The sequence below is a fragment of the Melopsittacus undulatus genome, chromosome 1, assembly GCF_012275295.1.
Source record: "Melopsittacus undulatus isolate bMelUnd1 chromosome 1, bMelUnd1.mat.Z, whole genome shotgun sequence".
Lineage (NCBI taxonomy): Eukaryota > Metazoa > Chordata > Aves > Psittaciformes > Psittaculidae > Melopsittacus > Melopsittacus undulatus.
This window is the reverse complement of record NC_047527.1, coordinates 142,408,297-142,424,526: the sequence shown is the minus strand read 5'-3', so window position 1 is coordinate 142,424,526 and position 16,230 is coordinate 142,408,297. Positions and strand designations below refer to the sequence as shown.

The 16,230-nt window shown below is 45.0% G+C and overlaps 1 protein-coding gene across 1 annotated transcript in view; it reads left to right on the top strand.

The window, feature by feature from the left end:
- The first annotated feature begins 1,248 nt into the window (after nt 1–1,248).
- TBX20 (T-box transcription factor 20) overlaps nt 1,249–16,230 on the top strand; it is a 34,018-nt gene continuing 19,036 nt past the window's right edge. The window contains exons 1-5 of the mRNA XM_005141662.4: nt 1,249–1,375; nt 3,242–3,476; nt 4,490–4,654; nt 9,829–9,937; nt 15,354–15,512. Of these exons, the coding sequence (XP_005141719.3) occupies nt 1,249–1,375; nt 3,242–3,476; nt 4,490–4,654; nt 9,829–9,937; nt 15,354–15,512 (795 nt within the window). The remainder of the gene's footprint in view (nt 1,376–3,241; nt 3,477–4,489; nt 4,655–9,828; nt 9,938–15,353; nt 15,513–16,230) is intronic.

The following is a 16,230-nucleotide window of genomic DNA, read 5'->3' as shown; positions in this document are numbered from 1 at the left end:
GACCCAAATAATTGTTTCCCTGTATTCATTAATCAATTACGTTCAGCAGGAATAGGAGGCGCACAGATCTATCCCTGGCCGAGGGTAGTCCTTGTGTCTCTTGGCACAAGTCTGAGTATTAAATTCAGGTTCTAGGATTAGAAGTTGGAAATTTACTGAACAAATTTGAGTGTCTTCTTGAATCGTTTTAGCGAGCAAGTATTTTTTGTCCTCTTTTTATTTAAAGGACTTTAGTTAAATTATTCCTATTTTTTATTTATTATTAACCGGAGGATGCTTACGTGATATGTTTACTAGAGTCCTAGCGAGCAACGTACTTATATCACTGCCTTGGAGTAATCTGCTCGTTGGCACCATCAGCCCGTCCCGGGTTTCCTCTGTGTCTTAGGTACTTGATCGATACCACCTACATTGATGGAGCCGATGTGAAACGGGGTTGCAGAAAAGCGGGCAATCTGGGACAGCAAGGGTCTGGCCGGGGCAAGTAGAGCTGTTTGGGATGACAATATTTGGCTTCCAGGTGCGGGAAAAACAAAGTGTACGATCAGCCTTAGGGAACCTTCTGTCACAAAAGGCAGAAAGCGACGAAAAAAGCTGCTTTAAGAGTTGCGGTCTTTTACAGTTTGAAGATAAAGTAGAAAATCGACACACACCTGAGTGCGTAAAATAAATTAAACTAAACTAAAATATAATATAATAAAATAAAGCAAAATTTTAAAGAAAAATGGAAAATATACCCAAAACCAAACTCTTCCTCCTCTCAACCATCTCTCTACTGATTCTTGTGTCGACAAAGTGCATAGCCTAGGGACCTTCTCGGAGCATCCCCGGCCTGCATCCCCCGCCTTAAAGGATTCCTAGGAGAGGGAAGCTCACCCCGAGGGGCAGCCGGGGGGTGCCTCGGTGGGCAGCGGGACTGGGTTGCCCGAGGGCGGAGCGGCGGCGGGGGCCGGCCACCCCCTGCCCTCCCCGCGGGCGGGCACAGCCCTCTACTCCTCTTCTTCCTCCTTATTTTCCTCCTCTTCCTCCGCCCTCCTCCTCCCCCCTCCGCGGCCGGGCCGGGGCCCTTGACGTGTCCCGCCGCCGATTGGCCGCCGGCCGATAGGATCTCCGCGGCCCCGCGTTAAGGCAGGGGAGCGCGCAGCGCTCGGCGCAGAGCGCTTCCCTTCCGCCCGGTATCCCGGCTTCGCGGACCCCTGTGCTCCATCCCGCCTGCCCCGTGCCCAGCCGCTTCTCCGGTGGGTGGCCATGGAGTACACGCCGCCCCCCAAGCCGCAGCTCTCCTCCCGGGCCAACGCCTTCTCCATCGCAGCCCTCATGTCGAGTGGCAGCTCCAAGGACAAGGAGTCTTCCGAGAGCACCATCAAGCCGCTGGGTGAGTGGGGACTGGGGCGGCCACTGGTGTCCGTGGGGCGCGGAGCTCCCTTCTCTACCTCCGTCCATCTTCCCACCCCCTTAAAGCCCCGCAGCCGGTTTCCCCCTTGCCCGCAGGTTTCCCTTTGCAGAAGTCAAAGCTCTGCGGGGAAACCCAGAGAAGCCTCTTCGTGTATTCACCGCCCTTCTTAGGGGAGGCTGTTTATAGCATGAACGGGTTCCTATAGCATAAACTGGCTCCGAAATTCCTCTAGCTTAAATCACTCCTGTCACTTACCCGGTTTCGCCATTCTTAGAGCTACCCACACACCCAGAGGTAGTTACATCTCCCTTCGTTGCCATCAAGCGAACTTCTTCATAGTTACTGCAAACAAACTATGCTTTTGAAGCCATCCAAGAGAATCTCCGCTATTGTGCCCAGGCTTATAAGGGATAGTAAAACTTGTACGATAGACCTGAAAATCCTCTCGCTCCACAGCCGCTCGCTGTAGGCTCATACAGGCTGTTTTACTCTACAGCGTCCGGAAGGATTTTTCTAGTAATTCCTGACAATTTTCGGGGAAGCGAATTCGCTTTTATTCGCTCGCCTCGATTCAGATGCTTGAAGGCTTTAAAAACCGCTCATTATTAGCTTCTTCTCCTCCTGCCCCCAAATTCCTGCGGTCCTTGCATCTATCCCAGAGTTCGCAGGAAAATACTGCTACAAGGAAAAAAAAGTGTTAAGCTGCCAGGGCGCCAATGAAGAAGATAACGCTCGATGTTATAGGAATTCGGAGAAGGCAGCGCTCTCGGCGCCTGCTCCACCTCATCAACGGTCTCGACAGCTTCACATAGTCCAGGGGTTCATTGTGAACTTTACTTTTTAGACTAGGCGATAACGTAGGCCGGGAATGTTGTAGCATTTTCCGTTTGATATATTCACACTGTCTTGCGTTAACCGTAGCTGCTCTTCTTCATTTACCTTCCGTTTTTCTCTGAAATCGCTCGTTCCATTAACTTTTTAATCATGTTTTCAACTCTTCCTCCCCCGGCACTGAATTGGGAATCGAAGGGAAACGACTGCCCGGAGATTTGGCCGAAATCTCTCGGCGGAGGGGTCGGGCTGCTGATCCGCGGCCGCATCCCGCTGACGGGCCAGACCCCTCTGCCCTCCTCTCCTGCCCCTCACAGCCTCTGAAGCCTCCCGGAGCTTGGGGAGGGGAGGGAAGAAGCTCCGGAGGGAGCTAACGCCGGTGGCAGCTTCCGCACCCGCGGGGCTAGCGCCTCCGCGCAGGGTGCGCGGCCGCACGCAGCTTCCCTCCCCGGAGCCTGTTTGCCTAAGGGAGTGTGTTGAGCCTCAGCAATCCGGCTGAGAGGCAAGGGCAAAGCGGGCTTTCCGGGCGGGTGAGTTAGCTTTAGGAGCTCGCTTCTCTGTGGAGGAAGCGCGGCCGCGCTAAGGCTCCTTCCGAGTTACGGTCTCCGACAGCGGCTCAACTGAGGAGCAGCCGCCAACGAAGACCCTCGGAGCCGAGCGCTCCCGTTTGAATGAGAATTAGCGACTTTTCCATGGAAATCCTCGGCTGGCAACGAGGGGATCCCATCCTGACCCTCCGCGTCCGCGCAGCCGGCAGCAGCCAGGCGGGATGCGGCGGGGGCTGAGCCGCTCCCCGGGCATTTCTCAAAGCTCATATCCGAAAATCACCAGCTCTACCCTCAAATGATGAGCAGGCGCCTTGGAAACAGCGCGGCTGTGCGGGGTCAGAGGGGCAGCTGAACCAGAAACGCCTTTTGATTTAATTATATTTTTACACAGTTTCTCTCAGAGGTCCCTACCCCCTTCTTGACTGAATCTTGTCTCTCTTCTCTTTTTCTCCCCGAAATCCTGCAGAACAATTCGTTGAGAAATCCTCTTGCGCTCAGCCTCTGAGTGACTTATCCAGCCTGGACCCTCACGGGGATTTTAGCACCAGCCCTTCATCCCTGTGCACCGAGCCCCTCATCCCCACCACCCCTATCATCCCCAGCGAGGAGATGGCCAAAATCTCCTGCAGCCTGGAAACCAAAGAACTCTGGGACAAGTTTCACGAACTGGGTACCGAGATGATCATCACCAAGTCCGGGAGGTAAGGCTGGGCAGCCCCGACATCCCTGCGGGCAGCCTCCGTAGAGTCCCTTTGGGCAGAGGGAAATGAAGAGAAACTAAACACACCCGCCCTCCCCTCAGTTCTTGTTTTGGGAGAGCAGCACGGATGGGCTAAGGGTTGGTACAGACACGGGGAAACGCGGTGTCGTGAGGAACAAACTCGGTCAGGGCTTGGTTTGCTTTGGTTTTCTCTCCGTTGCAAGAGAATCCCAGGCTTCTTCCTCTGTTTCTTCTGTAAAGCCTTTTGGATGAGTCCATCGCAGTCCGGAAGAGCCGAGTGGCTTGTCTGGCTTTGTAACCCGCAGAGTTACTCGTTATTAAAGCAATTCCCCGACGACTGTGTTTTTTACCAGCGTGTGTGTTAAATATTTTTAAAGCACATACAAAACCTGCAATTTGAAGTTGAAAAATTGAAACTGCTTTAAAAGTTATCGGACTGTTTCGGGTCGACCCCACAATCTCATAGTTTAAGATCGCGTTTTGTCGAAAAGGAAGTAAAGGAAGTTTTTTAGGTTTTGAAAATTCCTCTCGGAAATAATCGTAAACGCGCAACTAAACTTCGGGAGACGCTGAACAGTAATGATTTCTGCACTATTTCCCTAACACCGTGTGGATCTCATTAAAAAAACCCCACCTTTCTAAGGACTTATGTACCTTCGGTACAAATATTTTCTGGAATCGTTCTGTATTTTAAACTAACACGCAAAAGGTACATTTTTCCTCTTTATTTTTTTTTCCCATATTTTTGCTTCCAAAAAAATCGTTCTGATTTCAAGGTGTTTTGGGGTTTGGTTTGTTTTTTTTTTTTTTTTTTTTTTTTTCCCTGTCCATATGAGAGGTACACACGGGATTTAATTTCTATTATGCTGAAGCACAAACAATAGACGCTTTATTTTTTTTTCCCAGGCGGTTTAAATAGAATTCTTACTTTCAGAAGCTCTTTTATTTTTCTTCTCCATCATCCATTTATTTTCTGATTTGCCTTTATTTCAGGAGGATGTTCCCTACGATCAGGGTTTCCTTCTCGGGAGTGGATCCTGAAGCCAAGTACATTGTGTTAATGGATATAGTTCCCGTGGACAATAAAAGATATAGATATGCCTACCACAGGTCTTCCTGGCTAGTGGCTGGAAAAGCTGACCCTCCGCTCCCTGCAAGGTTTGTAGATTTTATTGCTGGGATTCCTTTTATTTTCCTTGCTTTTCTTTATTGTTATTATTATTTTCTTCAAGAATACCCTATGTTTATCTTTTCGCACTGTTTGCAAACAGCGCTCTGAGATTTTGAGTCAGTGCTCAACAGCATTGATTGCAAAACACTGATCAATTTCTGTGATGAAGAATCGGGCCTCATATCTCTGCTTGAGGTTTAGTTTATATTGAATGCTCCAACGCATGCAGGACTTGGCTAAAGGCTTTTTTATTTTGTGTGTGTGTATATATATATGTGCGTGTGTACATATATATATATATATATTATGTATGTATATATAAATGAAGTTTGCCTCAATTCAGATAAGAAAGCTTAAAAAAATTAATATATATCGATTTCTCTCTTGGGTTTCCCCCCCGCACACCTTTGCCCCCCAGTGTTTGACTACATAATATAAAACAATCCAAGCACCACCATTCAAGTCCAAGTTGAAATACTGCATTGCAGTTCAGTGCTGTTTATGCTTGAATATTTATTGCTTATTTCTTGATAACACATTCAACATTTGCTAAACTATACTTTTATTCTTGATTTTAGTTGTCTCTTAGGCAGCAAAGTGTGGATCGGTTCTGCAGCACAGGGGTTTATTATTTATTTATTTTGTTAAGGAATCCTGACTCTTTTTTGGAAACTATGGGGAAAAAAATCAATTAAATGCTCCCCCTTTTCGATATAGAAACAAAATGCTGCAGACAATTCCTATAAGAATTCTGTTACTGTAATGAATGACTGACCCTTCTGAGCATGGGGAAACTGAGGCTGCAGCACTAGGCTGTGTTGTGGGAGGGCATTTCAGAGACCCACACTTCATCGTATTCAGCCCAGCACTTCAGTACCTACTTAAGCCCCCAAGTCCCGTAAGGCTGAAGCACATGTCCAACGGCTTTGCTGAGTCAGAGCCGGAGATATGGAAATAACCTGGATGCCTCTCTGGCTTCAAAGAACCTTTCTGTGGAGGGCTCAGTGCAGACACACGGATCTGCTCCAGGTGGCTTAGCCCGGGGTTAAGAACTTGCTTATTACAGAGGCAGAAATTAGAAGTGAAACACAAGAAATGGAAGTGGATTTTTTGGTGTCTGTGAGTATAGGGACCGAATCCTGCATGCTTCCCTCATATAAATAGTTCAGCTGGATTCTTGCTGACTGCTCATCTCTGGAAGGCAGCTCAGGGAAGCAAACAAAAAGTGCTTGCAGAGAAGCTGTGATTAAAGACAGCAACCTAGAAGTTATGCTGGCTTTGTTTTCATGGCCAAAAACTCCTTCTTGCAATGCGGTTAACGTCTGAGGGCTTCATTTGACGTATTGTAATAGGCACTGATCAAAACCCCAAGGAAAAAAATACGGGTCCTGCTCCAAAGGAGTCAGCATCAAAAGTTAAAATGAAAGAAGGACAGAAATAGTTTTTAAGGCAGAATCCTCCCCTTCTTAGTTTTCTGTTCATGTGCTTTCTGGGATACCTTTAAATAGATTGCTAATTCACACTGTATTTGGCATAGACTAGTTCAATAAGGATGTGCAAGAATATAAGACACCGATCCTTGGAATAAGTAGCAACTGCCCTATTGAGTGTTTCAGAACCAGGGTCAAACCTTCTTGCAGTTAAATATTTATTATAATACTGTGGTAGCTCTTTAAGGTCCCCAATGGATTAGTGCCCCTGTGTGCAAATGTGTACCTGTGCTGCTTCATTTTCAGGCTGTTTTGCCCCATGTGTAAATGCATCCCCTTCCTGTTTCCTTTTCAGGATGCTTAGCCAAAAAGACCATTGATCACAGCACAGGCACAGATTGCTTTTTTCCTTGTATGAAGGGTACTTACATAGACAGTTACACACTTTCTCCTCCTTATGCTTCTGTTCGGTGAGAAAAAGGGTGTTAAGAGGTTCAGACATTTGCATTACTTGTGCTTTTTCTATTAATGCATCTTTTGAGGTGGGAGAACTCTGAGTTGCTTGAACAGATTAAAAGTCGTACCCCTCCCACCTTGAAACAGGTTTGGTCCTGCTCCAGTAACAGAAGCCCTTAATGAAGTTAAGATTTCTTGTCCTCAGAACACACAGTTTTAGCTCTTCTTACTTGAGTGCTAGTGAGGGAGATCCATGTACTTAGCGCCTGGTACCAAGGTGCAAACTCCCCCTGCTCATCCCTGCCTTCATGTGCACAGGCACAAAGGCATCAGGGGAATTATTAAGGAGTCACATTGTGCGTGCATGTAAGACTTTGCAGGATCCAACCCGTTAGGTGTTTTGATCTTTGCATTATAAAAATAACTTTCAACGCTAAAACAGCTTCTCCCCCCCCCCCCCTTAAATTAATAAGTAATCTGTGATTCTGTTTGAAAGATTAGCCCTTCAGGGAACTTTCTATTTAAACCAGTTTTATCCCTGTCTTCCTGCTGTCAATGTTTAAGACAAGCTTATGTTGCAACAAACACTTGAATAAAATACTTTTTGGAGAGTCTTTTGTAAATCTCTGAAAGTGCTATTAGGGATAGAACACCTATCTGATACTTTGTTCTTCTAAATTGCTAAGACTGTGTGAAACATCAGTTTCATACATTTCAGCATGTGCCTTTATTTGTTCTTTTTCACCTCCTTTCCTTCACTCAGAAGTCTTTGTTGGTTTGTTTTTTTACTGTATTTGGCTATGATAATATTTTTAATGAAGTTATGGTATTTACATGCTTAGAGACCTTTAGGAAGGAAAACTTTAAAAGATATAACATTTGAGACATTAAAGTCATTAAAAGTAGCATGCATGGGGCGCGCAGGACCAGACCAACTGTTAAGCTAAACAGGAGAGCAGTGTTGCATTCCAAATACACCAGAAGGAAGCAGTACCCAAACTATATCATGACACATTATATGCTGTGGAGCAAATTCACATCCAAATATGGCCCCTGAAGCCTTTGTGAATTGAAATGAGCAGCCCCTTGCATCTGGCCAGCCTTAGGCAGCAGAGCCTGCGTGAGCTGCTGGGTGAGCCTTGTGTGCTGCACTGGAATGTGCACATTTATCTCCCTAGTCCATTTGCTTGTACACACTCATAGTCCTGTTGATGAATTTTACTTCAAAGGGATATACTCCTAGTTTTCAATCCTCTTCTCCAAGGTGTACAAGCTCATGTTGTTGAAGTGCATGGATAGGTGTAGTTCACCAGGTGGAACCCCGTGTTGCAGTGGCTTGTAGCAAGTCCATAAAGCAAAGAAAGGTCTGTTAACACATTTATGCAACCTATCTTTCAGTGGCTTTCCCGTTGGTGCTCTGCTAACATCCAGGCACTTGGCTGTTTGAAAGCACTGCCAAGCATCAACTGCCTCTGGTGTGAAACAATTGTGCTCAGCTTTTAGACACGCCAAGATCTTTATTCATTCCCCAGCACATAGCTGAAATAGTTTGGCTTTTTGGTCTCAATTAGCCAAACCTTGCTGAGCCTGACACTCTGTGGTCACAATAAACATTATTAGCTATCCAGTCTTTCAAAATTAGGAGTCAGTCTGAACAAAACTTGTACCTTAACACTGCCTGAAAAGTTGCAGGGCATGTTTGGGACCCTCTCTCTTTTGCCTTCTTGAATTCCTGCCTCCAAAGACTGAGATTTTCATAGGGTTTTCTTACAGGAAGGCAAAGTTATTTTTCATGAGAGGTAAAATTCTTTTGACAGAACAGGATTCCAGGTCTTGGGTTTTCAAATATGCCATAATTTTTCATGAGCTTTGCAGTGCAATCAGCAGAGTCGATAGCAGTGTATGCTAGGAATATTTTATTGCAACAGGAACCCAGGCTCAGCATCCCTCCTGCGGACACAGCTCTACCAGCCAAGCTGTGCTTTGGATCAATGTAAGGAAAACATCCTGCATATCTGAAGTGAGCTGTGCTGGTAAACTTCAGTTTCACTGTGTCCTGGGGATTCTGCTGGCAAAAACTGAGAGTGCAGGATCAAATCTCCTTCCTCTTTGAGCAATAGAGCTGTGCTCCCTGGAGCCTTTAGGACAGGCAGTCCTTGATTAGGGATCAGCGCCGTCTATCAGAGGGTTACGCCCCATCATTTAGTGGTTTTTCCATTCTCCTTTTGCCTAAACCAGAATTGTAGCTCAACAACAGTAAAAAAATGTTTATCTTTCTAACACGGCGTCTCGGTGCTGCTACACCCACCTAATGGAAGAAATCCATGCCTGTGGCCAAAGACATCACCCAAAACAAGAGTCAGGCCCTCGCTGAGTGATAAGCAACACCGACAGAAGTAGGACAGGTCTGGTCTGCACTAGCTAAAGGTGTTGTTCAGCTTCTAATTCAGTGTCATAAAAGAACACTGGAGTTGAATAATTTTCTGCAATACATTAATTCCTATAAAATAATTCTTTATAAACAGCCTGGCACTGGTAATTAGTCTGGTCATGATGTCTATAGCGTTATATCTACATGTCTTCTGTGCTTCCTTCTCTTCTGCTTAATTTCCAAAATGGTGGATTGTTAATTACAGAGCTGCAATTAATTTTTCATGTCAGACCACTGTGCTGGACTGCAGCCTCCAACCTCTTATAAACAGACGTCACCACAGCTAATGTGTGATCGAGTGCAGGTTAAAATCATTATCACGGCTTAATGTTACATATAAAGAAAAATGCATTTTTATCTACATTCCCCCATTATCTCTCTAATGACACCATGTTTTTTCTCTTGGAGCTGTAGTCATTGTTATTTTAAGTGCTTGTTAGTACAGCTGTAGGGAAGGACATGATCAATTTTTCATTTGGGAAAAGACACAACAGCGAATGTTAGTTAATGTCTCCATTTTAGATAACTAGATAAAATAATAGGTACAGTTAGAGAGCAATCAAGCACTTGGACAGGGGATTCTTCATTATGTTGCAGTGAATTAAAACAACTTGAGGCATCTGCTTCGCTGCCTTTCATGAACAGTTGTTTTTCAAGCACTTACTAACTAGGGGGAGATTGAATCTTGTTTGTGTAGCAGCTCTGCATTACCCTAAGCTCTCCGGATATAAGCATCTGTGAAACCACTGGGTATCCTGAAAGCAAGATAGTATGGGCTGCTTATGAGGTGGTGCCCATGGGCAAGCCAAGAGGTGAGAGTTTTCATGTCCCCTGTGGTTTCCAGGTTGTACGTGCACCCTGACTCCCCGTTCACAGGAGAGCAACTGCTGAAGCAAATGGTGTCCTTCGAGAAAGTCAAGCTCACCAACAATGAGCTGGATCAGCATGGCCACGTGAGTAGCCCTCCTGGTGGGAAAGGGTAATGGGACTGTCACAGGGGAGGGAATGGCTTCAAAGCTTAAACATAGTGGGGCTTAATCTCTGCTGTTGAAGAACAGGTGACTTCAGAAATCAGGCATCTTACCTGCCATAAGGTAGAGCTCAGGTCAATGCAAGTATTCAGGTTATGCTTCTGTTGCTATCAGAGGTAGAACATCCATTGGGGACAAGCTCAGGGTGGAGTTGAGCATACAAGTAAGGGAGAGAAGGGAAGCAGGTGAGCTTTCTGTCATGCTTCTGCCTGCATTTTGCCGTGACTTGGCATATGCTCTGCCATGTGCACTGGCTAGCTGGCTCACACACTTTTCCACATGTGCTTGGAAGCTCTCTCTCATTACAGGCGACCTGTTAGGGTTTGGTCCATCAGCAAGAGCTCTTTTACTTCCAGACTTCTCGCAGCATGAGCACAGCAGAAAATGCTGATGTGACAGTAAAACAACTGCTGTTGAATTATAAAAATGAGTGCCTCAGTTTCTCTTGAAATAACTGCAGGCTATCTGCAAGTCAAGGCATCTCTGGGTGGACTTGGGCCCTAAAGGAGACTGGTCCCAGCTCTGTTTGGTACCAATTTGCTCTCACAAGCCCTGACACTGAAAGTTGGTAAACAGGATGCAGAGCTGTTGGCCACAAGCTCCTACTGTGCTCCATCAACAGGAACAACTCCTTTAGTTACCTGACTAATGGTGGGTGGTAAGAAAAAGTGTTGTCTGTCCTGTCCCCTTTCCAAAAGTGCTTGTAAAGAGCAGGCCCAGCTTGGTAGCACCTTCAAATTGCAAACAAAGAGCTAAAAGTATGGCCTCTGGGCTTGTCTGTTCCCCAGGGGAAGGCTGTAGGAGCAGGCGGATGGATTTGAAGGGGTTTTTGGCTGAGAAGGAACACAAAGGCAGTGTTAGTAAACAAGGTGTCAGAAAGAGAGGAGTGATTTTGAACTCTGAAGCATGTGTAGGGGTAACTAGCTTGCCAAGCTGAACAATTGTGGCATACACGCTATCAGAAATGCCTCCCCTAGTGTGGTATTTATTGCCTTTTTGAACTCGGTGAGATGGGGGCTGTTTGAGCCGTTCTGTGCAAACACTTCTCACCCAAAAAATAGTTTTTAATCTTTTCAAGATCTAAGAATTGATCCAGGGCCATGATAATTCAAAATACATCCTGGAAACAACAACAACAGCAACACATGTAGTCAACAAAATCCCAACAATGACCAAAAAACCTGACCAAAACCCCCATTGAAAACCCACAAAGCAAGCCCACAGAGATGTCTCTGTGAGGTCCTTTTGTAAAGATCTGTCTGTGAGTATATTTTTCTTGAATCTGGTTCCCACCATTCCCTTCCTGACTAGGGAAGAATGTATTTTTGTTTCCCTCTCTCTTTTATTTCATAATCTGTAGAAGGGCAAAGCTGAAGATTTGTGGGCTCTATCACTGAGTGATGATAGAGCAGTATACGTGCGCATTTAAAAAGAAGCATTTTTCATCATAACAGGGGCCATGTGTGCCTCTTAATAAAGGGCTTGCAGCAGTATATTGCAAACTAGTTAGGAGCAGTGCAGTTCCCAGAAGCCCAGACGAGTATGAAGAAGAAGTAGGTCTGAGAAGCTGTCGGGAACAGAGACATGTGACAGAGCAAGGAGATGTAATCATCTCAAACGCAGGCAGTGGGAAAAAATTATCCGTAGCGTTGGCAATGTGGCCTCCTGCTTAACTTTCAAGGAAGCGGGAGAGGTGGATGCAATTCTTTACATGAATGGTTTGGGCAGCCAAAGTTGGTGGAAAGTTTTATATGTTCAGTTAAGAATAAGCCCCGAAAGCTTCACCCTGTGTTGAGGTGTGTGTGACAGGTGCCTTCTTGTATTTTATGGTGGTTTATGTTCCAAATTAGGGTGCCTAAATTCTGTGCTGTTTCATTGAAGATATGAAATTGCCATCATTGGATGCTCAGTAGAATTAAGGAAGAAATTAATTCTCTGGAGCCTTTAAGGAGCGCTCGCTGTGTTTTGGTGTTTCTGAGCTCCCACGTACTAAGAGAAGGGGAGAATTGCAATCCCTTCTGAAACATCTCCCTTCAGTTTGGAAGAGCCCCTCTTCACAGACGAAATCGTTTTTAACTGACCTGCTAAAATCTTAATTATGCTTGCTAAGGTGTGTTGGTTCCCGAGGAAGTCTGAATGATTTAAGAGACACTTTTAATTGCTAGTTAGATTGAAAGAAATTGGATCCAACCTGATTCCAGTTTCTTCTAGTAGCTTGCTTTCTTCATCCTCCAGAAGACAGTTTTGGTTGTGAAGGTAATTGTGGTGTTTTATTTATAGGGTGGTTCTTTTCTGGAAAAGGAATCTGAAGAGAGGCATTTGTTTGTTCTAGCATTTGTTTGTTTTCTCTTCTTCCAAGACTTCTGGAGCTGGCAAGCATCTCTGCTTGTGTATCTTCAGCATGCATAACACCATAGCTATGTACATATTCTCCACAAGCATCAGGCAGAAGTCTTTATCTCTGTGTGCATGACATACAGCTTGCTCCATGGAAACACTTTCAGCTATCTTTGCCAGAGGAAGGAAATGGCTCCTGTCTCTGGATTTTTACAGCAAAGAGAGTAATTCCCATTTTTCTGCTTGTGGAACATCTATGAACATGATTTTTTTTTCCAGGTTCCTGGTGATGTTTTTTTTTGCAGACTGCTGCTTTTAGGCCTTTTGGTTGCATTTAGTCAGGGTTGCATCGTTTATGGTTTATGGTGAGGTGAACCATGAGTGTATACGTTATCGAAATTGCTTGTCTGGCATTCACAACAGCAAAACTCCAACACATGAATGTTTGCAAAAGCAAGCACAAAGGTGTGAACATTGCCAACAAGTAATTGTGAAAGTAGGAGCTTCAGAATAGTCACCAGGAGTTATGCCCAGGGCATTTTTTGAGTCAACCTGGTAGAAGTCAAGAACCTCCATGCTTTAGAAAACAAACTGCCTGGTAACTCTTCATTGATGAATATGGAAGCTGCATTCACAGCACAGTTCCTAAATTCAAAGCCACCTCAGGGATTTTGCAGCTGGCATCCAGATTGCCTCTGGTGACTTGTCTGGAGACAGTGGGAGCCAGATGCCTACAAACCTGCCTGACCCTAGAGCGAACAGCATCCTGTAATGATGGATCCTGGTCATCTTCCCTGCTGCAGGCTGTCAGCACGAAGGCAGATGGGATGCTGGGGACCTGGGACCATGCTGTATTGCCAGTAAGCCTGTGCCAGGGGGGCTGCCTTAAGTATACATGCACACATGATGTTTCTCTCAGAGCACAGCAGCCTGAGTATTGCAGAACTGGTATCAGCCTGGGCTTTGAGCCAACCCTTGGAGACTACTCTGTGAGAAGCACCCTGTGCGTCTAACTCCTTCAGGCTGTTTTGATGGTCCTAACATCAGAAGTTGCATGGTTGTTAGGGGTATATTTGTGAGGTATCCTGCTGACTTTAGTATCTGTGAGTACCACAACACAGGCAGCCTGAGTGGGGATGCAGATGGAGCACTACCTACACAGACCCTCGTGAAAAGGAAATAGTGACCTAACCCTTGGCCATGGGTCTTTTGTGACATCCTGGCTATCTCTGGTACTTGCTTTGTACCTGAATGACCTGACTTGTCTCTGGTTGGGAATGCAGTGTAGAGCATTGTGGCAGGGGATGTTATCCATATGCACATTTGGTTTTGGAAAACTTTCATATAGGATTACATGATCGTGTTTGAGAAATGGAGTTTCTTTATGACAATTCCCATTCACAGAGGAGAGAAAGGAAAGGGCATGTGTGGGATCTGCTCTTGTCACAGTTTCTTCCTCCTTCCTTTCGGCTGCTGCTCAGATGTAATGTCTTAGGGTGGATAAAGCAGTAATGAAAGGCAATGGGAAAGAGCCGAGCTCTGTGTAGGGCAAACCCCTCAGTAAGCTCATCACCAAACCATCCTTTAAAGTGTCTTTTCCAGCTGCTTAGAGCTGCCCAAGTGACCAGGATGGTAAGACAAAATTGTACAAAGAGAAGGAAGAGTGCTTAGGATATTAAAGTCAAAGTCAATGGCCGTTTTGTGTGTGCATATAGAAGAAGGTGAAGTGATGCAAGAAAGCAACTGAGATGGTTAAGAGCACATGCAACACTTTCAGGGCAATGAAAGTGCCCCCACAAAGTCACAGTATGAATCTGTCTGTGAAGGAAATGCTGATGGAAACTTTAGCCATGGCAAATCTGTTCCGAAGTTCTCCCCTCCAATGCAACATGCACATGCAACCTCTCCCATTGACTGAGTTAGCATGAAATACTGCACCCCTTCTGCTGTGTTTCAGCTGAAGTTAACGCTTCCTGAGGAATGCACATTAGCTATTCCAGATGTACAGATCTGACTGTAACGTCGTTATGGCCCCTGCAAAATAGAACCACCCACACCAATGCCAATTTCGTCTTGTGACTGTGATTATATCCAAAACAAGGACTGGTGCAAGATGAGCTCTGTATTTAATTCTTATATTGTAATACTGTGGTTAGAGGCAGCCAAATAGGCCTCCAGCCAGTGGTAACTGAAGCAAGTGGGACTCTGGGTTTGACTCCAGTGAACGCTGACCTTGGTTAGTTGGTACATTAGGTTTAGAATTGTTCTCGGAGCTCGTAAACAACTATTAACGAGAATAAAATGGCAAAACCTCGTCATTTGGGGGTTCTGTACTGGATTTCCTCCTTTCTCTCATTTTTGGTAGTCTGTTTTTGGTAGTCTGCGGTGAAGAGCATCTACGGAGTAGTTGGCTTTAAAGGTTTGCCAAAGTAAAAAGGATCTGGGGAGTTTTATTTTTGGTCATGTTTATGCTGCTGGCTTTTTTGATTGAGTTTTATTTTTTCCTGGTTTTTGGTTTGGGGATGTGTGTGTAATATATATATGTATATATATATATAAAAACATACCAGGGATTCCTGGCTGTTTTCATTCTGCACCTGCACATTTCTGCAAGTGTGGATTCTGAATCACAAGCTCTCATGAGTAACGTATGTTCCCTTGCAGCCAACACCTGCAAACCTGGGCACATGCTAGCAATAACAAAGCCTGTATGTAAAACACCTCACCTGTAGGAACAGGTATTTATGCTTTAGGAAAGTAAGTGCTCAGCAGTGGCATAGGAGTGAAAGGAAAGCAGCTCCTGGGATGCCTGCTTTTCCACCTTCCTTTTCTGGAACTGCCTGAAAGGAGCTGGAGAGTTTCCTCTGAAAATCAGCCCCTGGCTAGCTGTATTTCAGAGAGGTCCCCTACAGTATGAATTAGATCTTGTTTTCCCCCCTATGCCTTTGAGGGTGCTGTTAACCTTCCTCTCAGGACAGTGCCTTGTCACTCTTTCTTGCAGATCATTCTGAACTCCATGCACAAGTACCAGCCAAGGGTGCACATTATTAAGAAGAAGGACCATACAGCTTCTCTGCTAAACCTGAAATCGGAGGAGTTCAGGACGTTTATCTTTCCAGAGACCGTTTTCACTGCTGTTACTGCCTACCAGAATCAATTGGTGAGTACATTTGCTAATTTCCACAGATTTAACTAAATCCTATCCTGCTGAGAACTCCCTTTTCCCCAATTTCAACTTTCCCTTTCCCTCTTTTTCCAGCTAGGAAAGTTTCTGATATAACCTACCTTTCCGTGCCAGGGTCTGTTGTGACTGTGCCCAATCTAATTCATATTCAGGCGTAATTCTTATGTATATGGGTAGTACTACCAACTTCAAAGAGCCCTAAGGATTATTCGTGGGAGTACAGATGACAAGAAAGAGGCTTTCATTTGTCTTTCCTTTTGCCTATACAAAGCATGTTTGCATATTATCATTTAGTCCTTTTCTAATTATAGCTCATTAAGGAACTGTTCTTATTTGCAGGGATCTTTGATGTCACAAGCTATTAGCTGAGAGATACTCTGGTTTGCACGGGATGATTTCATGGCCTTAAAAAGCTGACTAATTAAGATGTAAGGCTTAAATGTAAGGGAAATCACTCAGAGATACACTTTTCAGAGGCTGCCCAGATTATATCCAGATGTTTGAATTTCAATATGCATGCCAGTGAATAATATATACAAAATGGAGGAGATCATAACAATGGATTGCTAATGAGTAATTTTAGGAAGTATATAAACAGAGAGCAGAGGCTTTGCTTGACAGTGGGCAGGGTTTTAATAATTAAGTCAGTGGAAATATGTTGCTGGCTTCACTGCAATTCGGAATGCGCTTTAAG